Source organism: Phacochoerus africanus, chromosome 10 (assembly GCF_016906955.1).
Source record: "Phacochoerus africanus isolate WHEZ1 chromosome 10, ROS_Pafr_v1, whole genome shotgun sequence".
NCBI lineage: Eukaryota > Metazoa > Chordata > Mammalia > Artiodactyla > Suidae > Phacochoerus > Phacochoerus africanus.
This window is the reverse complement of record NC_062553.1, coordinates 121,319,398-121,342,757: the sequence shown is the minus strand read 5'-3', so window position 1 is coordinate 121,342,757 and position 23,360 is coordinate 121,319,398. Positions and strand designations below refer to the sequence as shown.

At 41.5% G+C, this 23,360-nt stretch overlaps 1 protein-coding gene across 1 annotated transcript in view; it reads left to right on the top strand.

The window, feature by feature from the left end:
- The first annotated feature begins 1,813 nt into the window (after positions 1-1,813).
- METAP1 (methionyl aminopeptidase 1) overlaps positions 1,814-23,360 on the top strand; it is a 64,028-nt gene continuing 42,481 nt past the window's right edge. The window contains exon 1 of the mRNA XM_047798797.1: positions 1,814-1,979. Coding sequence (XP_047654753.1) covers positions 1,866-1,979 — 114 coding nt within the window. The 5' untranslated portion in view covers positions 1,814-1,865. The remainder of the gene's footprint in view (positions 1,980-23,360) is intronic.

The window sequence follows — 23,360 nt, the reverse complement described above, 5'->3', positions numbered from 1 at the left end:
GTTTATTATTAGTGAATTTGGCTCCGTAAATTACTCATACAACACAATATTTTGCAGATGTTAAAATTATGTGGTAAAAGTATATTTGATGGCAATAAAGGAAGTTCACAACATAATTGAAGAAAACAGGGAACTAAATATTCTGCATAGTATGGTCCAGTTTTGTTAAAAAATATATATATGTACTATATACACATAACATATACACACATATATACCTATATTTGGTGGTTGATTTCTTTTTGCTTACGTGTATACAACATTTTAGAGTTCATTATTTGAGGCATTCCCATGGTGGCTCAGAGGAAATGAATCTGACTAATATCTTTGAGGATGCAGGTTCAATCCGTGGCCTCGCTCAGTGGGTTAAGGATCTGGCAATGCAGTGAGCTGCGGCGTAGATTGCAGAGGTGGCTGGGATCTGGCATTGCTGTGGCTGTGGCACAGGCTGGCATCTACAGCTCCCATTCCACCCCTAGCCTGGAAACCTCCGTATGCCTCAGGAGCAGCACTAAAAAGACAAAAAAAAAATATTATTTGATTTTATTATATTATTTGTTTTGCCTATATAACAAAGACATTAAAAATATGAGCTTTTCTCATCTATCAAATATGGAAATGTTTAAAAAAGTATGCACTAAGATAACACAAAGTTCACAGCACTTAGTTTTTTTTTTTTAAGGATCACACCCACATGGCACATTGAAGTTCCCAGGCCAGGGTCCACAGCAACGCAGGATCTGACCCTCATCTGCGACCTACACCACATTCCACAGTTATCCCTGGATCCCCAACCCATGCAGTGGGGTCAAGGCTCGAACCCGCATCCTCATGGACACTATTCGCATTGTTTCCACTGAGCCACAATGGTAACTCCTCACAGCACTTAGTTGATTATCAATAAATATTAGTTCCTCTCTCTTTCCTAGTGACAGGAAGTATTCAAGCACCAGTCAGAAAATGGAAGATGTGTGATGTAGTTTAAGAGATTTAAGCAACAGGTTTGCATAGAGGACCTCTGAAGCTCCTTTCAACTCTGACATTTCATGATCACTGCAATTCTTTCCTAGATACTTATTAAACAATGGAATGAGATAACACGAAAAAATATGGTTTGTATTGAATATCCAGAGGTTGTGTTACCATCACCAGCATCGTACACTGTGAATGGAGGGGGGTGGTGTGAAAAGAAATACCGCAGGAGGGAGCGCGGACGCAAATCCCAACCCACCTCTTCATTGACAGTTCCCTGGCTTCCTTTTTTGTGAATGAGCAGTGGTTCTTGGGCCTTAGAACAGACACTATCAGCGAGAAAAAGAACTTTAAAAAGAGAATTACTTTCCTTTTCCAAGGAGCTGCCGGGTGGACCAAAACAGAGGAGCGAAGTGCCCTTTTCAACCGTCTGAGAGTGTGGGAGACGTTCAAGACCCTGGGATCCAGTCAGTAAGGGACTGGGGAGCTCTCTCTAGGCACAGAGAACGCGAGGCGTGAAGGCCTCTCCTAGTCGGCCGCCCCGGGCCTTCTCCGACACCGCCAGGCGGGCGAGCTAGCCGGGGAAAAGACACGCGGACGCTGGGCTCCCTGAAGCTCTCCGGCGGCCCCCACGTGCACGCCGGCCTCCGGGAGGCGGGGGCCGCGGGCAGTGGGCGGGGCGAAGACCGCGGGGCGGGGCGCCAGCTGCGCGCTGGGCGGGAGCGGGGCGCGCAGCGTGGTCTGGCGCTTCTCCTCCCGCGCCCAGGCGGGGCGGGCTGAGCTCCTCCCCCGGCTCGGCCTCCCTCCCCTCCCCTGCCCTCCCTCCGCCCAGCCGTTTCTCCCTCCCCCTCCCCTTCTTCCTCCGTGAGGCGCTCCTCCAGCAGCCAGGCAGCATGGCGGCCGTGGAGACGCGTGTGTGCGAGACGGATGGTTGCAGCAGTGAGGCCAAGCTCCAGTGTCCCACCTGCATCAAGCTGGGCATCCAGGGCTCATACTTCTGCTCGCAGGTAGACACCCGCCCCCCCCGAGGCGCCGCCACAGACCCCCTCCCCTCCCCTCCCCGCCTGTCCTCGCGGCCGGTCGGGACACGCTCCTCCTCTTCCCCAGCCGGGCGCGGCGGGCGCGCTTCCTTCCCACCTCGTCTGCAGTGCCGCTGCCCCTTCTCGCCCCTGAGGAATCCCCGGCCCTTCGGACCCCGGCTGCGCAGGGCGCACGCGGGGGGGCGGGGGCGCGGTCGGCCGCGGCCACGTGGGCTGGGGGCGGAAGCTGACTTGCCCTGGGTACCCGGCAGTCTTAGGGCGCTGTGTTTCGGGGCCAGGTGTGCGGGCTCCGCAAGACAGATGGGGACGCCGCGGGAAGGGGGCAGCCCCAGCCGTGTGAGCCACCACAGCCCCAGCTCCTGGCAGGGCTCTGATCTTGGTCGCGGGGGGCTGCGGGGCGGGTAGTACCCCGGTCCCGACGGGATTGGGGGTCAGAAGAGACCAGCTGGGCTTTGAGGAGTGAGTTGCTTGGGACCCTGGAGTCGCAGAGAGGAGGAATCCTAGCTCCAGCCCCACCTCTGTTCCTAGGTTTTACTGCTGCGCACTGACACTTAAGCAACTTTGGGGTTGAGGAATGGAGAGAGTCTGTGTAATTCATTTTTTTCCTTTGGCATCCAAAATTATTAATTTACAAGATCGTAAACTAACAGTGTGAGTCCTTCTGTTTTACCCGGTTTCCCTCTGAGTGAAAAAGACAGTTCCATTAAGGGTTATGCTTTAAGGCCGTAGTGTATTTTAGTAAGTTTTGTGCAGTGGAGCAAAGCCAGCATTGAAAGGGGTCCGGACTGAAACGTGTGCTCGTGTTTATGTTTACTGAGGAGTGCTAGTATTGTGGCCACATTTTGACGCTTAGAATATTGGCCCGGCAGCGTAGTTTGGCTTTTAGTTACAGACCAGGTTTCTTGAAGAGAGACACATGAATATTCAAGTACTAAATTGGTAGTGTTCTTGGGGGAGGAGAGCGTGAACAAAGAGTCAGAAAGTCTGGTCAGGGCCCTGCCCTTGCCAGTGACTGTAAGATCTTGAACTAATCAAGTTACTTAATCTTTCTGAGCCCCAATCCCACCACTGTACCGAAGGGAAGATGATACTTTTACTTACATATTTCACAAGGTTGTTCTGAGGTCCATATTACCCAGTGAATGTGAATGCTGGTAAAACATTAGGCGTTTATGTAGCACTGTATGAATAAATAAATAGAATAAAGACAAACATATAAACAATAAACACAATGATATTATTTCAAATATCAAATGTAAACATAAGGTGTATGTAAAATTAACATGTAAATAAGATCCTTAAGGCCCAACACTTGTAGATAAGAGATCCTAGCTAAGTTGCACAGGTCTTGTTTTCAGATAGGACACGATCCTTGACCTTGTTAGTATCGTTTGGAAAAAGTTGCACATGAAGTGTTGCTCTTTCTAAAAATAGCGTTGGGACTACTCAACGTACTAAACTGGTCTGAGTCCTTTTGTTTCTTTAAAATAATTGTCAAATTCTATAATTTGTTGAGGTCAATGTGGGACCTGGACTTAAAACCACAACCAAAAAGAGCCCTAGCAGCATGCTTTTGAAAATTGTACTGTCTGAATAGAATCATGTGGTTTACATTGTTTAAATTTAGTTGGCATTTTGTAATGCTAAATGAATTAATAGGTACAGACACTTATGAAACCATGTTCATCAAGGAAAGGTGGGATTCTCTTAGGTATGGTATTATTCAGCAGAGGGAACGTTGGCTCATTGGGGTTTGTGGGAAAATGTCAACACACTTGTGAAAACATGCAGGGTGTCCTCAGTACTGTAGAATGGGAAGTCTTTCATGTTGGATTCTGTAGGTACATTTTTGGTACCATTGCTATACCTGTAGCCAAACACATCCTGACTGGCCGAATAGGATAATGTGGTTTACATTGTCTCTCTTTCTTCATTCCTCTTACTACCTCTTACAGTTAGTTTTTAAAAATTTTCCCCAGTTCGGGTATAGTTGTCTCTCAGTTCATTTTCCTGCTGTAGTTTCCTACTTTGCAAATAAATGTCCACATGCACAAAAACAAAGGAACAAAACCTTTTGTACAGAGGTTGTTTTTCCCCATGGCATAGCTCTGTCTGACTATGCATACACCCCAGTTGTAACGAATAGGTTGTTTGTTTTTTTTTTAAGGGTCACACCTGTGGTATATGGAAGTTCCCAGGCTAGGGGTTGAATCAGAGCTCCAGCTGCCAGCCTCTGCCACAGCAATACCAGATCCTAGCCACATCAGGTTCATTACTGCTGAGCCACAATGGGAACTCCCAGGGCACCTCTTCTGAGTCTACCTTTATTTTATTCTCTTGCCCTAGCAGAGGCTGTATTTATACTCTTTCCTTCACTAGAATGTCCCCTGTCTTCTGAACTCACAGCTATTCCTTCAGTCCCAGCTTGAGACCTTGATCAATCACTAACTTTTCTTAAGCCAGTTTCCACATTTGTGATGAAACTAGGGCTTTTTCTTCCCACTTCATTAGCAGTGGTCTGTCTTTTCTCTCCTTGCTCCTCTGGTCTCCAGCCTGGCTGTCTGGACAGCTTGACTTTGGGAACAAACTGTGAACAAAACTGCAAGAGTCATAACAGAAGTAAGCCTTTCCCAGTCATCCTTTCACACAACATTATTTCCTTTATAACGTTTTATATAATCTGTAATTATCTCATTTTTGTTCTTATTTATCTGTCTTTCAGTCAGAAAGGCGAGCATCAGAATAAGCTATCTTATTCACTGCCCTGATTTTATTTCTTAACACAATGCTCTGTATGCAATAGGTGGTCAATAAATGTGTGATTCAAAGTATAAAAAGAGTAGAGAGTAAGACTTCTGTATTTGAATCAGGACTCCATCACTCACTCGATGTGTGCTTTAGGCAAATAATCCCCCTCCCTTTTTTGGCTGTGCTTGTGCCATGGCATGGGGAAGTTCCTGGGGCAGGGATCAAACCCATAGCAGTGACAACACCAGATCCTTAACCACTAGGCTACCAGGGAACTCCATAACCTTTGGTTTTTGTTACAGCCTTTTAAAATAAGGGCTATGAATAGTACTAACCTCAGGAATTTGGTGAAGACTAAATACGAAGTATATGTAAAATCACTTAGCACAGCAGTATGTTTAATTAGTGTGAGCTCTCTTTATTATTATACTGTGTTTTAATGCTTAAGAAGATAGAAATATCTTTATATAAGATGCTTACTTTAAGAAAAATTTTGGCTGTTTGAGTAAATACCATTTTTCCTTGAAATTGAGCCTTTCTGGAATTCCTGATGTTTGGTGATATTTTTTTAAATAGATGTATCCATCTTATTCAATAGTAGTTGACTAGGTTTTTTTTTTTTTTAAGGGCCTCATCCATGGCATATGGAAGTTCCCAGGCAGGCTAGGGGTCAAATCAGAGCTATAGCTGCCGGCCTACACCACAGTTCATGGCAGTGCCGGATCCCTGACTGACAGAGCAACGCCAGGGATTGAACCCTCATCCTCACGGATAGTAGTCAGATTCTTTTTTGCTGCACCATAACAGGAACTCCACTAGCAGTTGACTAGTTTTAATAGTAGTTTAATAGTTTACTTGTAGTCCCTGGGAGTTTATAGGAGTTTTTCGAGGATGGAGGCTGTGCTGTCCTTATATTTGTATTTCTCTTCAGTGCCTTGTATGCACTAGGAACTCAGTTCATTAAATGAAAGAAAAAAGGTTCATGGGTCTGAGAATGAAAATGCAAAGCTTGATCCAGTCCTTAGTAAACACCCCAGGGGAGATGCTATCTTGTCTTTAATGGATCTGAGAATGACCTGAGTGATTTGCAACCCTTTATAAGGCATAAGAACTTAAAAGGTAGTATAGTGTAAGTGAAAGGAGACTGGTTTTGGAGTCTGACCTGGGTTTAAAGTATTTGCTCCCATGTCCCTGGGTACGTTATCTCCTATTTGTAAGAGAGGGCCCATGGTACACCCTCCTCATGGCACTGAAGTGAAGGTGCGTAAATGCATGCAAAGTGCCTCACACGATGTTCAGTAAATAGTTTTATTAAGCACATAGCCTTGTGCCCGATACCATTCCTCATCATTTATGAGGAAGGTTTAAAAATGTTGATGAAGAAGCATCATTTGTTTATGAACATTTTTGAACAAATTCTTGCAATAGGTTCTTTCAGAAAAGCAGTGGCAATGTAAGGTGACTGATAAGGTCTTCCAGGAGAAGGTGAGTGGATGGGCATCTTATATGTTGGAGTTGGAAAGTGAGGAAGGAATTGCCCTTTCAACATGTAGCATCTTTGAAATACAGCGACGATGCAGAATGTTTCTGGAACTCATCTTCTTTGTCAATGGAGGTGTTAGCATATTATACTTCATATTTCTAAGAATTTTCTTTAAAATTTTCCCATGACCTTACATAGTGCCTAGATATTGCTATAAAAATAGGTGTTTGGGTACAACTGTCTTAGGTACTTATAAGATGAAGGTCTAGAGAGGCTGTGATTTTTTTTTCTTTTCAAACAAAAATAGCTTTTATTTTAGCAGATTAGAAAATACAGGTGAAAAGTTACCCAGTGATAATTTCTGTGAGTTTTTTGATGGGTATTCTTACAAATGTATTTATATATTCTTACATACATTTTTTGTGCATGTACTTGTGCATGTTTTTAATCAAACTAGTACCATAATATACATACTCCTAGGGCATTTGCCCACTTTTATATCTTAACTAATATATTGGGAACACATGTAATTGCTACATTTACATTATCCTCTGTAATGACTGAAAAATATATATGATAGATATACTATCCTTTATTTACTCATGTATAATTGAATTTAAAATCTTTTCAATTTTTTATTTGCTGTTTAACTGCTTTTCAATTAATGTTCATGTGAAATTTAAATCATTTTGATTTACTTGGGAATATAGGATAATGGTAAACCTGGTGTATAAACTAAGGATTGAACCATCCCAAGCTGCTAGTAGGTCTCATAGTGTAGAGTGTGGATATTGGTTTGAGAACCTTTTGGTGGTTAGTAGAGATTTCCTTTTATTGACATGCTTGTATTATATAAAATGCTTATGTTGGAGTTTGGTCATGGATTATATTAGTATTCCAGTAGAACTTGTAAAAAATCAGTATCATTTTGTTGGTAGATAATCAAAAGTTGAAGTTTTTTTTGTTTTTTGTTTGTTTGTTTTTATCTTTTTAGGGTTTCACCCATGGCAAATGGAGGTTCCCAGGCCAGGGGTCGAATTGGAGCTGTAGCTGCTGGCCGACACCACAACCACAGCAACATAGGATATGAGCCACATCTGTGACCTACACCATAGCTCATGGCAATGCTGGATCCTTAACCCACCAGGCAAGGCCAGGGATCAAACCCCTATCCTCATGGATACTAGTTGGGTTCATAAACCACTGAGCCACCACAGGAGCTCCAAGTTGAAGAAGTTTTTAACTCTCAGTTACTGTTTCAGAGATTGAAGGGCTCTTGCAAGTAGATGCAGTCTTATACTGTTCATATAGTTTGTGATAGAAGCTGTAGTCACTTTTTTGGGGGGGAATGAGTTTGCTTTTGGCATACTTACAAAATTTTTAGTTCAATCTTAGTAAATTTGATGGGGATGGCAGACACGTAAGTATATTACTAAATACATACCTTGCTCTAGACTTCAGGACAGAGAAAGCAGTAGCTGTAGCTCCTCCTGTGTTAATGAGCAGTTATCTTTGGTATTAATAGCAAATCCATTTAGTAGATATGATATAGGCAGTGATACTCTATAGAGCAACCATTTGGATTCTCTCCATATTAAAGTTTTAATGTAACCAAATATAAATGTAATTATTCTTTCTGCTTGATCCTGACCCTCTCTTGACCTCACAGTTTTAACATGAAGCATCGAATTATTCATGCTTGGGCAGGTAGTGCTCCTAGCTCAACAATTGTACCTTTTTTTTTTTTTTAATTAGAGCAGGACCCATGGCATATGGAGGTTCCTGGGCTAGGGGTCGAATTGGAGCTCTGGCTGCTGGCCTTCACCACAGCCATAGCAATGTGGAATCTGAGTCTCGTCTGTGACCTACACCACAGCTCAAGGCAACGCTGGTTCCTTAACCCACTGAGCGAGGCCTGGGATCGAACCTGTGTCCTCATGGATGCTAGTCAGATTCATTTCCACTGAGCCATGACAGGAACTCCTGAGTTCTTTGATTGATATCAGTCTTGGGTCTGGTTTTGAATAAAGAAAAATTCAACACATCCTGTAAGCTAGGACCTGCCTTTCTCAGTGTGTGTGTTGAGCAGCTGGAGTTGAACTTGGGAGAGGGACCGTCTGAAATTTCCCCTCAATTATTCATTGCAAATGACTTTTCTCCTTGTGCACTGTTCCCAATAACAAAGTTGTGGAAACAATCTACATATCCATGGATGGATGAATGAGTAAACAAAATGTGGTGTAAACATATAATGGAATACTCTTCTGTTTTAACGAAGAAGGGAGTTTTGCAGTGCTCCACGATATGGATGAACCTGCAGACCTTGTGTTGAGTGAAATAAGCCAGTCACAGAAAGACAAATACTGCCTGATTTCACTTCCATGAGGTACTTGATAGAGTCACATTCATAGACTCAAAGGGTGGAATGGAGATTGCTAGTGGTTGGGTAGACTCAACATTCATAGACTCAAAGGGTGGTTGGGTAGAAAAGCTAAATGAGAAGTAACTATATTGATTAGGATAAGAGTGTAAGTCAAGTAAGATGCATAAGTTTTGGCGATCTGCCCTTCACCATTGTACCTAAACGACATAAAGTGTATTGACGCTTAAGTTTGTTAACGGGGTAGATCTCATGGTAAAGTGTTCTTCCGTAGAAAAAGAAGTGCTCCCATGTTTTTGTCTCCAGTACCCTATCTATTTTATAGCAAAGTTCAGTGGGGACTTCTTCCTCTTATATCAGACCTGTGCCACGTCTGCTGGAAAACATTCCTAAAATCTCTGTCAGCTGGGATCTGCTAGTGTGGCATTTATCTGGGTCCTAGGCTCAGGCCTATAAAGAATGGTTAGGGTATAAGTGAAATTTTATGACTTTAGTATAATTTCCTTATCGTAAAATGGGAGGCAACAGAAACTTCTCCATTATGTGAACTTGTGTTTAATGATTCTGCCTTGATAAAAGGTGCAATAGGGCAGCCCTTTGCATCGAATTCTGAAGGTTACCTGCCTTGTCAATCAAGCTATGAGTGTAAATCATTTGGTAAAACACGTAAATGTAGGTGCCTTTAGGTTTTAGAAGTGGCATGGCTTTTTTTTCCCCTCCAAATAGGGATTTATTTTCTTACTGGATTATTTCACTAATTGGTACTAGTGATGGATTTAACTATTTGAATAATGATAACTTTGCATTATTCACCATTAAACAAATGGAGAGAAAAATATAAATGCAGTCATTATGTGAGTAATTTAGTATTGCTTTTGTTTGTGTGTTTGTTTTCCCCAAGCCATGTGCAAGTTCTCAGGGCAGAGATGAAACCTGAGCCACAACAGTTTTGATGCCAAATCCTTAACAATTAGGGAGTTAGATACAAGAATGGAGCACCCAGTATTGCTTTTGAATCAAAGTTTTTAAGCACCTTAAAGTCAGGATCTTTTTTTTTTTATTCAGTTTTTATTAGATGTTGACTAGAATAAAAACTAATGGTATATCATCCATTGGATCAAAGAAACATGATTGATATATAGTAATACTCAATACTTACCACCCAAATTATTAAAAAGAGCACTATTAGTTAAACTAATAAACAGAAAGCTCCTAAGTGTCTCTCACTCAAGAGGTACTCCCTGTTCTGAATTTTGCGTTTATTATTCATTTGCTTTTCCATATATTTGATTCCTTAGATAATGCTTTTTTTTTTTTTTTTTGTCTTTTCTAGGGCTGCACTCGTGGCATATGGAGGTTCCCATGCCTAGGGGTCTAAATGGAGCTGTAGCCAACGGCCTACACCACAGCCAGAGCAATGCAGGATCTGAGCCGTGTCTTCGACCTACACCACAGCTCACCACAATGCCGGATCCTTAACCCACTGAGTGAGGCAAGGGATCGAACCCACAACCTCATGATTCCTAGTCGTTAACCACTGAGCCATGACGGGAACTCCGATAATGCATTGTTTAGTTTTGATGTTTTTGAAATTTTTATAAGTGAAATCACTATAAGAATTCTGCAGCTTGCTTTCTTTATTTAACATTCTGTTCTTGAGATTTATCCATTTACCTGTCATTCTAGTTCATTCATTTTCACTCCTGTGTGGTATTTCAGTAAATTAATATATCAATTCATTCCTTGTTGATGGAAATTTGGGTTCTAGGTTTTGCTGTTATAAATGGTGCCAGTTTAAACATTCTTGTGTCTTAACTCCTGGTGCCTGTGCAAGAGTTTCTCTTGGGTATATACCTAGGAGAAAAATTCTTGAGTCATGGGATGTGCATTCAGCTCTGCTTTGATGATACCAAGTTGTTTTTCAGTGTGATTGTGCTTATACTTGCATCATGAGAAAGTATATTGTTCTATATCCTAACTAGGACTTGGTATTAGAAGACATTTTGATTTTTGTCAGTCTGGTCTGTTCTGTTATGAATTACAGCATTTGTTGGGCTATTTTCATATCTGTAAACCTGCAAAAATTTAACTGCCCTTAAGGGTTGTGGTTGCTTATCTGGACAGGAAGTACTTTTGTGTGTGTGTTTTTAGGGCTGAACCCCCGGCATATGGAGGTTCCCAGGCTAGGGGTCCAATCAGAGCTGTAGCCGTGAGCGTACACCACAGCCACAGCAACACCAGATCTGAGCCATGTCTGCGACCTACACCACAACTCACAGCAACGCAGGATACTTAACCCACTGAGTAAGGCCAGGGATTGAACCTGTGTCCTCATGGTTCCTAGTCACATTCGTTTCCAGTGAACCACAAAGGGAATGCCAAGAAGTACTTTAAAAAAGTTAAATAAGGAGTTCCCATCATGGCGCAGTGTTAACAAATCCGACTAGGAACCATGAGGATCCAGCATTGCCGTGAGCTGTGGTGTAGGTTGCAGACGAGGCTCGGATCTGGCGTTGCCTTGGCTGTGGTCTAGGCCAGTAGCTGTAGCTCTGATTGGACCCCTAGTCTGGGAACTATGCTACAGGTGTGGCCCTTAAAAAAAAAAAAAAAAAAAGTTAAATGAGGAGTTCCCCTCGTGGCTCAGAGGAAACAAAACGACTAGTATCCATGAGGATGTGGGTTCGATCCCTGGCCTCGCTCAGTGGGTTAAGGATCTGGCGCTGCCAAGATTGAGTCACAGACGCAGCTCAGATCAGGCATTTCTTTTGCTGAGGCGTAGGCTGGCAGCTGCAGCTCTGATTCGACCCCTAGCCTGTGAACTTCCATATGTGCGGTTGTGGCCCTGAAAAAAAAAAAAAAAAGATGACAAGGTACGAAGTGAAGGTTATAGACAAGGAATTTTTTTCCTTAATTATTTTGTGGCTTTCACTGGCCTTTTAGTGTGAAAATTTTCAAACATAATGTTTAAAGAAGAATCTTTTTTTTTTTTTTTTTGCTTTTTAGGGCTGCACCCTTGGCATATGGAGGTTCCCAGGCTAGGAGTTGAATCAGAGCTGTAGCTGCCAGCCTACACCACAGCCATAACAATGCAGGATTGGAGTCGTGTGTGCAACCTACACCACAGCTCACAGCAACGCTGGATCCATAACCCACTGAGCAAGGCCAGGGATTGAACCCGAAACCTCATGGTTCCTATTTGGATTCGTTTCCGCTGTGCCACCATGGGAACTCCCAAAGAAGAATCTTATAATTAATTGCAGTATATCCGTCACCTAAATATTTTGCTCTAATGGTTTATTTATGTGTCTTTGTGTTTGTATTGCATTTGTATATGTATTTGTTGAGACATTTGAGAATAAGTCACAGACCTCATGACACCACACCAATTAAATGTTCAGCATGCATCTTCTAACGACAAGAATATTCTTTCTTAACTTACATTCCCATGATTACATGTAAGAATATTGACAGGAATCCCCTATTATCACCTAATAGTCAATATTCAAACTTCTCAGTTATCTCCTAAGCATCTTCAGTAGTTGTGTTTTTTTGTTATTTTTTGGGAATCAAGATCTTATCAAGATCTTATCAAGCAGCATTTGATTATCGTGTTTGTTAGTTTTTTTTTTTTTTTTACCTTGGAGCAGTCCTTTTATGTTTATTTTCATTACACTGACATTTTGAAGAGACTGGTCAGTTGTCTTATAGAATGTTGCACATTATTGATTATCTGATTGTTACCTCATAGTGTCTTTAAATTGTTCTTTTATTCCTTGTCTATTCCGTAGGCCAGAAATTAGGCTCAAAGGCCTAATTTGTTTCTGTCAAGATTGACTGAACAAAACTTGTAAGTGATGCTGTATACTTCATATTATATCACATTAGGAGGCACAGAATGCCTATTTGTCCCACTTCTTTTTTTTTTTTTTAAATTATTTATTATTATTTTTTTCCCACTGTGCAGCAAGGGGGGGTCAGGTTATCCTTACATGTATACATTACAATTACATTTTTCCCCCAGCCTTTCTTCTGTTGCAACATGAGTATCTAGACAAAGTTCTCAATGCTATTCAGCAGGATCTCCTTGTAAATCTATTCTAAGTTGTGTCTGATAAGCCCAAGCTCCCGATCCCTCCCACTCCCTCCCCCTCCCATCAGGCAGCCACAAGTCTCTTCTCCAAGTCCATGATTTTCTTTTCTGAGGAGATGTTCCTTTGTGCTGGATATTAGATTCCAGTTATAAGTGATATCATATGGTATTTGTCTTTGTCTTTCTGGCTCATTTCACTCAGTATGAGATTCTCTAGTTCCATCCATGTTGCTGCAAATGGCATGATGTCATTCTTTTTTATGGCTGAGTAGTATTCCACTGTGTATGTATATCACCTCTTCCGAATCCAATCATCTGTTGATGGACACTTGGGTTGTTTCCATGTCCTGGCTATTGTGAATAGTGCTTCAATGAACATGCGGGTGCACGTGTCTCTTTTAAGGAGAGTTTTGTCCGGATAGATGCCCAAGAGTGGGATTGTGGGGTCATATGGAAGGTCTATGTATAGATTTCTAAGGTATCTCCAAACTGTTCTCCATAGTTGTCCCACTTCTTAATTTGATCACTGGGTTAAGGAGGTTGCTAGCAGCTCACTGTTGTGAACATGCATTTTTTATTTTGCAGTTAACTGCCGTGTAATGTGAGGAATGGCGCTCTGGTGCTATGAGGATATGCATTTCCTCAAAAATCTTTCTCCTGGTGGTCTTTAATCCCATGATACCACCTTTGAGGTGGATTCTATATCCTTTTGACCCTTCTTCATTGGTATCTGATTTTTCCTTAGCTTTCTGGCCCAAGACCAATAAGATTTACCTTGTAGTTTCCCTATCCCAGTTCTGGAATCCACCCTGTCTTGAGGGAGCTCTTGTTTCTGGTAGGAATGTCTGCTAAGTTGCTCCGTGCCACTGCAGTGTCCTTGCCTCTAGGGGAGGGGTAGTGACATCTTCAAGGAACTTTGCTGATGGCTTTATGGAAGACACAAATAAAACCACTAGTGGGCAGTTTTTCAAAGTGCCATAGTAAATAGCTAAAAAATGGTATAGGTAGGGTCCTGGAGGCCTCCTAAAGGAGGCAAGGTAAGAACTGGCTTCGGATAAATTGAAAAATAAACACATACGAAGGAGTGTATTAGGGTGAAGTAGAGGACATTCTTCCAGGCTAAGGCTGTGTTTATGGATGAAAGAGCAAGCTGAGGCATGTGTGTTTCACCGGCCAGTGGATTAGCTTTACAGTGGTGAGGAATCTGAGCACAGAACTTGAGGGAAATAGAGTGATTGTTAGTAGGGGTACAGACCTTGCTGATTCACTGACTATATTATTTCAGAATATAAATAATTGCATTTGTTATTTGTTATAGAAAGCAGTACATGATCTTTGCATAAATTTAAAACAGAAGTGTATGAAGTGAAAGGTGTCATCATCATGTCCTAAGAGAATGTTAACAGTTTGGTTTCTTATCTTTTCAGACTATTATATATGTATTACATAGAGGCTAAGGGCGTGGATACTGTCTCAACAGGGCTTAGAAGTTCCCTGGTGGTTTAGTGATGCTTTTACTGCTGTGGCCTGGCTTCAGCCCCTGCTCTGGGAACTGAGATCCTACATCAACCACTGCATGCTGTAAACCCCGCCCCCCCCCCCAAAAGAAATCACCAATCTCCCCCTCCCCCACACCTGGCTTTGCCATTAATGAGCTGTTTTTTTTAAATCATGTTAAGTAATCTTTTTTGTTTTTAATTTAATTTTATTAATTTATTTATTTTTGTCTTTTTGTCTTTTTAGGGCTGCACCCTGGCATATGGAGGTTCCCAGGTAAGGGGTCCAGTTGGAGCTGTACCTGCTGGCCTACACCACAGCCACAGCAACTCCAGATCCATGCTGCATCTGTGACCTACACCACAGCTCACAGCAACACCGGATCCTTGACCCATTGAGCGAGGCCATGGGTCAAACCTGAGTCCTCATGGATGCTAGTTGGGTTCGTTAACCACTAAGCCACAATGGGAACTCCTGTTTTTAACTTTATTATAGCTGATTTACAACGTTCTGTCAATTTTTTCTGTATAGCAAAGTGACCCAGTCACATATACTTACATTTTTTTCCTCACATTATCCTCCATCATGTTCCATCACAAGTGATCAGATATAGTTCCCTGTGTTATACAGCAGAATCTCCATTGCCTATCTGTTCCAAATGCAGTAGTTTGCATCTACCAACCCCAAACTCCCAGTCCATCCTACTCCCTCCCCTTGGCAACCACAGCTCTGTTCTCCATGTCCATGAGTTTGTTTTTGTTTTTTTTTTCTCCTATAGCTAGGTTCATTTGTGCCAAATAATAGATTCCAGATACGTGGTATCATATGGTATTTGTCTTTCTCCTTCTGACTTACTTTACTTAATATGAGAGTGTCTAGTTCCATCTATGTTGCTGCAAATGGCATTATGTTGTGCTTTTTATGGCTGAGTAGTATTCCATTGTGTACATGTACTGTGTCTTCTTAATCCATTCATCTGTCAGCAGACATTTAGGTCGTTTCCATGTCTTGGCTGTTGTGAACAGTGCTGCAGTGAACATAGGAGTGCATATATTTTTTCGAATGAAAGTTTTGTCCAGATAGATGCTAGGAGTGGGATTGCTGGACCTATGGTAGATCTATACTTTGTTTTCTGAGGTACCTCCATATTGTTTACCACAGTGATTGTACTCTTTTTGATATTTAAAAAAATTTTTTATTGGAGTATAATTGACTTACGTACAGAGTTGTGTTATTTCAGGTGTACAGCAAAGTAAATCAGTTATGCATATACGTATCTCCATTCCTTTTTGGATTTTTCTCCCATATAGGTTATTACACAGTATTGAATAAATTTCCCTGTGTTACTTATCTATTTTATGCCATTTTTCTTTTTCTTTTTTTTGTCTTTTTAGGGCCACAGTCATGGCATATGGAGGTTCGAAGGCTAGGGGTCCAGTCAGAGCTATAGCCGTGGCCTACACCACAGCCACAGCAATGCAGGATCCATGCTGATCCTGCGACCTACACCACAGCTCATGGCAACGCCAGATCCTTAACCCACTGAGCGAGGCCAGGGATCAAACCTGCGTCCTCATGGATGCCAGTCGGGTTTGTTAACTGCCGAGCCACGAGGGAACTCCTGTGTTGTTTTTCTTGATGCCAGTCTGCAAGTCTTGTTTATCATAAGAGATGTGCCCCAGGAAAGAGGCTGAAAGTGGTGAACTGTGTGTGGGCCCCTGGAGGGATACTCACTTGTGGGGCAAAGAATAACTTGTCCAGTCACACAGTGAACAGAAAGTATAGACATTGCCTTAATGTCATATTAATTGGTTTAAAGTCTGCTTCAAGTGGCAGGATGCCTTAACATAGAATAAGAAAACAATTTGCCTTTTTTTGTTCATGTTTTTATTTTTATTTTTTTTGTCTTTTGTCTTTTTTTTGTTGTTGTTGCTATTTCTTGGGCCGCTCCCACGGCATATGGAGGTTCCCAGGCTAGGGGTTGAATCGGAGCTGTAGCCACCGGCCTACGCCAGAGCCACAGCAACGCGGGATCCGAGCCGCGTCTGCAACCTACACCACAGCTCACGGCAACGCCGGATCCTTAACCCACTGAGCAAGGGCAGGGACCGAACCCGCAACCTCATGGTTCCTAGTCGGATTCATTAACCACTGCACCACGACGGGAACTCCACATGTTTTTAAAGTTTTATGGAAGTACAGTTGATTTACAGTGTTGTGATAATTTTTTAAGTTTATTTTTTCTATTATAGTCGATTTACATTGTTTTCTGTCAATTTCTGCTGTACAACAAAGTGATTCAGTTATACATATACACATATCCATTCTTTTTCATATTCTGTCCCCATATAGATTATCACAGAATATTGGATATTCTGTGCTATAGATGGAATCGTCAGGCAGCTGGAAATGGAAAACTTAAAATACTGTCTGTAGGAAAGAACCTTAATACACATGCACTGTACATTTTAGAGATTATCCTAATTATTATTTCTTAAATAAGGCTTTGATTCTTGAAAAGACATGCACACGCCTGTCAAATATTCTATATTCCTTACATCCTGTTCCAGATATCTCTTTCAACATTTTTTCCCAAGTTTTATTGAGAAATATTATTGACATAATATTGTGTAAGTTTAAGGTATATACATGTATATATTGTGAAATCCTTCCACAATATGTTTAGCTGATATCCATTACCTCACATTGTTTCAATTTTCCCCCTTGTGATTGAAAACTTGTTAAGGTTTGCTCTTAAGCAACTTTCAAACAATACAACTACAGTCATCATGTTGTACTTTATATCCCCAGAACTTATTTTTTCTTAACAGATTATTTTGATATTTAATCCCATATCTCTAAAAAAATATGATTATAATGCTCTGTTTTTCTTTTTTGGCTGCCCCTTCAGCAGTGGAAGTTCCTAGGCCAGGGATGAATCTGAACCAAAGCTGCCCCCTGCCACAGCCGCAGCAACATCAGATTTTAACCCAATGGGCTACAGTAGGAACTCCCTCCTCTATTGCTCTGTGTTGATAATCTGGTTTTAGGCCTTCTTCTAGGCTCCCTGGAACAGAAGAAGAGGGTTTAGCTATGCACTCCTCACCTGCCATGCCTGTCTTCTGACTTGTAAAGTGGTTTTGAGTCATGTAGTCTGCTTGCCACTTAGCAGCTGTGTGACCTTTGGCCAGTCATGTAGCTTCTGTGCAGCTCAACTTTTCTCATCTATTAAGTGGGTACTGTATAAACTGTATCTACATTATAGGGTTGTTGGGAGTTAACATATGTAAAGTGACTAGAATAGTGACAAGCACATAGTAGGCACTATATGAATGTTACATATTTTATTTAATGTATTATTATTATATTGTGATTACTTTCTTTTCCTTTGCAACTTCCTTACTTAGCTTTCTATGTGCTTATCTTTACCCCAACCCTTTCTCCAGTTTTGTAAATTTTTTCTTGGTATGATTTAAACACACTGGTATTCTTTCACTTGGTTTTGTGTTTTTTTTTTTTTTTTTTTAGGGCCACACCCACGGCATATGGAAGTTCCTAGGGTTGGGGTTGGATTGGAGCTGCAGCCACTGGCCTACACCACACCCACAGCAATGCCAGATGCAAGGTGCATCTGCAACCTGTACCACAGCTCATGGCAACACCAGATCCTTTAACCTACTGAGAGAGGCCAGGGATCAAACCCGAATCCTCATGGATACTAGCTGGGTTCGTTACCAATGAGCCACAGTTGGAACTCAGGGTTTCGTGGTATTGAAGTCTCTTCCAGAGTTTTTCTAACCTCTCCAACCTGGCTTAGTTGATCCTAGCTCTGTTGTATAATGTTGTTGTTTTTCTTTGGCGGGGGGGGGGGGGGGGGGGAAAGAAGGGTGGGATGGGAGGGGATCATCTTGGGGTTTTCCTTCATCTTCTCTTGTGTAACATCCCCTGAGTCCTACATCCTGCTAAAATATTTCATGGAAAATGTCCTTGAAAAAATAACATTTCGAGAGAGTATTTTCCTTTCTAGGGTTATAAAGCATTTGTTTCTAACTTAAAACTACACCTGGCTGGCAATTTTATATTTTATGCCCTTTACTTAGAAATAATTTTGGTATTTAAAAAAAATATGAATATAAATAAATAAATAAAGAGCGTATTAAATAGCAATTTTACGTGGAATATCTTTGTTTAGATCCAAAATAGGTACTTTCAAATTCAGGAAAGCTTTTGATATATTAAGCACTCATTTAATATTAATTGATTGATTTTGGCATTTCTTACACTTCCTTTTTATTGAAAGTTTTGAAATTGGAAGTACCAGTCTTGGAGTTCCTGTCGTGGCTCAGTGGTTAATGAATCAGACTAGGAACCATGAGGTGCGGGTTCGATCCCTGGCCTTCTTGCCCAGTGGGTTAAGGATCCAGTGTTGCCTTGAGCTGCGGTGTAGGTTGCAGCCGAGGCTCCGATCCAGTGTTGCTGTGGCTGTGGTGTAGACCGACGGCCACAGCTCTGATTTGACCCCTAGCCTGGGAACCTCCATATGCCGCGGGAGCGGCCCAAGAAATGGCAAAAAAGACAAAAAAAAAGGAAGTACCAGTCTTATAGCTGTGGAACCACAGTATGGTAGTGTGGTTGCTGGTAGCAGTATCTCTAGAACTTATAAAATAAGCTTGTTGTATCTTCTTGAAAGGACATTTTCCTGAACTTTTTAATGTTCCTATATTCCTTCCTCTTACTTGTGTCTAGTAGGTCTTCTTGAATAAACAGGTAGTTTTCCGTTTTATTATGTTTTCTTTATTTGAAAATGAGGAAGGAAGGACTTGCTTGTAGACCACTGGAAGGAGTTTAAAAATTATGCTCTATAACTTTCTGGCAGGGTTTGCTCATTTTTATTATTTAGAGGTTGTATTTTACCAATATGAAGAATTAGTAATCTAGTGGAGTGACTTGCTTAGCATTTAATAACTTCACTAATACAGTTTAAATCAATGAGTTTTTTCTATGTAAAGTCCTTTCTGGGAGCTGGTGATGGATCAGAGTGGTTAAATTCTGTTCAGCATAGTGTTGAATGGAGACAGTTTTATTTCTTACTTTCTGGTCTGTATGCCTTTTATATTTTTCTTGCCTTGTTGCATTGTTGACTTCCAGTGTGATCTTGAAATGTGCATGTTGAAAGTGCACGTCTTTGGTTCCTGATCTTAGGATTTCCGCATTGTGACTTTCACATTCAGTATGATATAATATATAGATATTCAGAGACGATCTTTATCAAGTCAAGGGAATTCTAGTTTACTGAGAGTTTTCATCAATAATAATTGTTAAATTTTGTTTCCAATTATGTTGTGGATTTTTGTTTCTCCTTATACCTCTGTTATTTTCTGCTTCATGTATTTTGAAATTCTGTTGTTAGATATATACAATTTAGACTGTTGTATTATTGTAGTTAATTGATCTTTTAAAAAATATTTATGTAATTTTACTCTTTACTGTTAGTAATTTTCTTTGTTATTGTCATGTGTCCTGAGGCTCTGTTCATTTTTTAAAAAAACCTTTTCTGTGTTCAAATGGGATGTTTTCTTTTGGTCTTTTAGTTCACTGAATCTTTCCTCTGTCATCTTCATTATGCTTTTAGGTACATCCAGTTAGTTTTTTTATTTGGGCTATTGTATTTTTTAATTTTAAAATTTTCACTTGGTTTTTATTTATTTTTGTCTTTTCTAGGGCCGCTTCCTCGGCATATGGAGGTTCCCAGGCTAGGGGTTGAATCGGAGCTGTAGCCACCAGCCTACGCCAGAGCCACAGCAACGTGGGATCCAAGGCAAGTCTGCGACCACACCACAGCTCACGGCAACGCTGGATCCTTAACCCACTGAGCGAGGCAGGGATTGAACCCCCAGCCTCAAGGTTTCTACTCGGATTCATTAACCACTGCACCACTACGGGAACTCCTGTTTGTTTTTTTTTTATATCCTCTTTTCTTTTTCTTTTTCTTTTTTTTGGTCTTTTGTCTTTTTTGTTGTTGTTGTTGTTGTTGTTGTTGCTATTTCTTGGGCCGCTCCCGCGGCATATGGAGGTTCCCAGGCTAGGGGTTGAATCGGAGCTGTAGCCACCGGCCTACGCCAGAGCCACAGCAACGCGGGATCCGAGCCGCGTCTGCAACCTACACCACAGCTCACGGCAACGCCAGATCCTTAACCCACTGAGCAAGGGCAGGGACCGAACCCGCAACCTCATGGTTCCTGGTCGGATTCGTTAACCACTGCGCCACGACGGGAACTCCCCTATATCCTCTTTTCTTTGTGAAGATTTTCTTTTTTTCCATTGACTTAAGAGTGTTTTTGATGGATTGTTGGAGCATTTTAAGAATAGCTACTTTAAAGTCTGTCAGTTAATGCTACCATTGGTGTCGTCTTAACATTGGTGTCTGTTGACTTACTTCCCTTGTGAGTTGAAATTGTCTTGGTTTTTGTTTTTTTTTTAATGACTTGACTTTTATTTTTTATTTTTCTATTTTTTTTTTGCTTTTTAGGGCTGCACCTGTGGCATATGAAGGTTCCCAGGCTAGGGTTCAAATCAGAGCTACAGCTGCTGGCCTTTGCCATAGCTATAGCAACGGAGGATCTGAGCTGTGTCTGCAACCTACACCACAGCTTACGGCAATGCCGGGTCCTTAACCCGCTGAGCAAGACCTGGCATTGAACCTGCATCCTCAGGGATGCTAGTCAGATTCGTTAACCACTGAGCCACGATGGGAACTCCTGTCTTGGTTCTTTATATGCTGAATGATTTTTGATTGTATTCTGTAGGTCTTGAATATTATATTATGAGATCTTGAGTTTTGTTTAAATCTTAGGGAAAATGTTGATGTTTTAGTTTTAGTTGGCTACTAATCTGGGTAGATACAACCTATGAGTTCTAACCTGCCATCTTGGTTTCAGTGTCAGTTCAGTTTTCAAAGACTTTGCATTGCTAGTCACATCTCTCCCAGAGACCTGGTTGTCTGTTAGTTCTGTTCTTACATGTATCAATATTTCATATATATATATATATATGTGTGTGTGTATTTTGTTTTGTTTTTTAGGGCCACACCTGTGGCATATGGAGGTTCCCAGGCTAGGAGTCCAATCAGAGCTACAGCTGCTGGCCATAGCCACAGCCACAGCCATGCAGGATCCGAGCTGCTTCTGCGACCTACACCACAGCTCACAGCAGCGCCCACTGAGCAAGGCCAGGGATCACACCTGCAACCTCATGATTCCTAGTCGGATTCGTTTCTGCTGCACCACAGCAGGAACTCCAGTATTTTGTATTATGAACAACTTTATGGGGTTGCTTTCTGGTGCTTCTTTATGGTATTTTCTGTGTCCTTGGGAATACTGATTTTTAGTCCTGTGGCCAGAAAGCTAGGGTTTTAGTTACCTGCTTCACTGTGTACTTTGTTACTGTGCCTGTGTCTAGGCCAGATGACAGGAGGACCCAGGGAGAAGAAAATAATGGCGTTTAGGTCTACTCTTCCTAGACCACAGCTTCACTGATCGGAGAGGAAAGGCCTCTTCCTCAGAACTTGGGCTGCTGCAAGCTCATGTTGTGAGGCACCACCTCAAGATCGTTGGGGTTGGAGTGTGAGAGGACAGACAAGAGAAAAGAAGGTAGACTGTGCTCTGAGCCCTAGGAATTCCCTTTCCTGTTCTTTGAGCCAGAATTAGAGAGCTGCAGCACAGCTCTGTGTTTGTACTCTGGTGGCCACTTCCATGTTGCCCCTGGTGATTTTGGAGGAGAGAGTGATGGTAAATTCATCACCAGTTCAGTGGTACTTCACGTTTTGGTCTTCTCCAATCTGCTTGCTACTGTTTGCTTTCCACAGTCCTCAAATAGCTGCTCTATACATTCTGTTTGGGTTTTGTATTGGACTAAATCTGTGAATCCTTTGCTTTTATCTCTTTTACAATGAGGTTTCTAATGTCTCTGTTCAGTGTTTTATTAAAATTTACACAAACAAACAACCCCAAACCTGGCTTCCTAAGGTTTGCTTTTGTGTCTTTGTAGCTTAGAATTCTGCCAAAGATTGGTCACAGGTTATGTTCACACATCTTGAGCTGCAGGCTCTTCTCTGTGAAATCTGTGTATTCACTGGAGGGTGTGTTCAAATTTCAGGTTCTTCCCAACGCTTTCATCCCCTTCTCTAGTGTGTAGGTTCCACAGTCAGTGATGCTAGTAAGCTGAAAAGCCCGTGGTCATCACTAGCTGCCTAATTGCTGTAAGTTTTCATAAGCTAAGAATTCAGGGCCAGGTTGATGTATGTTAAAGATATTTAGGTGCATCATCTTTTCAAATTTAAAACTTAAATTGCTTTTAGAAATAATAAAATTGGTAGTAATTACCATTGAGTGCATATTATTGGCTGCACACTTTTACACAGTTTTCCTGCTGTTGAGGAAAGTGGAACTTAGAGATTAAACTTTTTTTTCAAGTCTTATAGCTAATAAGTTAACAAGCTAGAGTTCAAGTCTGTCTGATGTCTAAGTCCATGATTTTAGCATCTGCCCTAAACTTAGTTTAGAAACCACGTGAGGAGTTCCTGTATAGCTCAGAGGTTGAGGATCCCACGTTGTCAGTGCAGGAGCTCTGGTGGCTCTTGTGGCTCAGGTTCAATCCCTCGCCCAGGGAATTCTGCCTACCGATGGGGTGGGCGAAAAAGAAAATAAAAATGTGAGTTTTGGAGTTCCTGTTGTGATACAGCGGAGACAAATCCAACTAGGAACCATGATGTTGCGGGTTCGAACCCTGGCCTCTCTCAGTGGGTTAAGGATCTGGCGTTGCCATAAGCTGTGGTGTAGGTTGCAGATGTGGCTTGGATCTGGCATTCCTGTGGCTGTGGTGTAGGCCGGCAGCTACAGCTCCGATTAGACCCCTAGCCTGGGAACCTCTGTATGTCTCCGGTGCCGCCCTAAAAAATAAAATAAAATAAAAAAATGCAAAAGTAAGTAAATTTTAGAAATATGTGAGTTTTGAGTTGTTCCTACTTATAACCCTTTATGAATTATAAATTATCCTTAATAATAAATAGACAATATATTTTTTGTAGTATTAAAAAATTAGGTGAAAATACTAAATTTTGGTAACATTTCAAAATGCTCCTTTGACCTCACT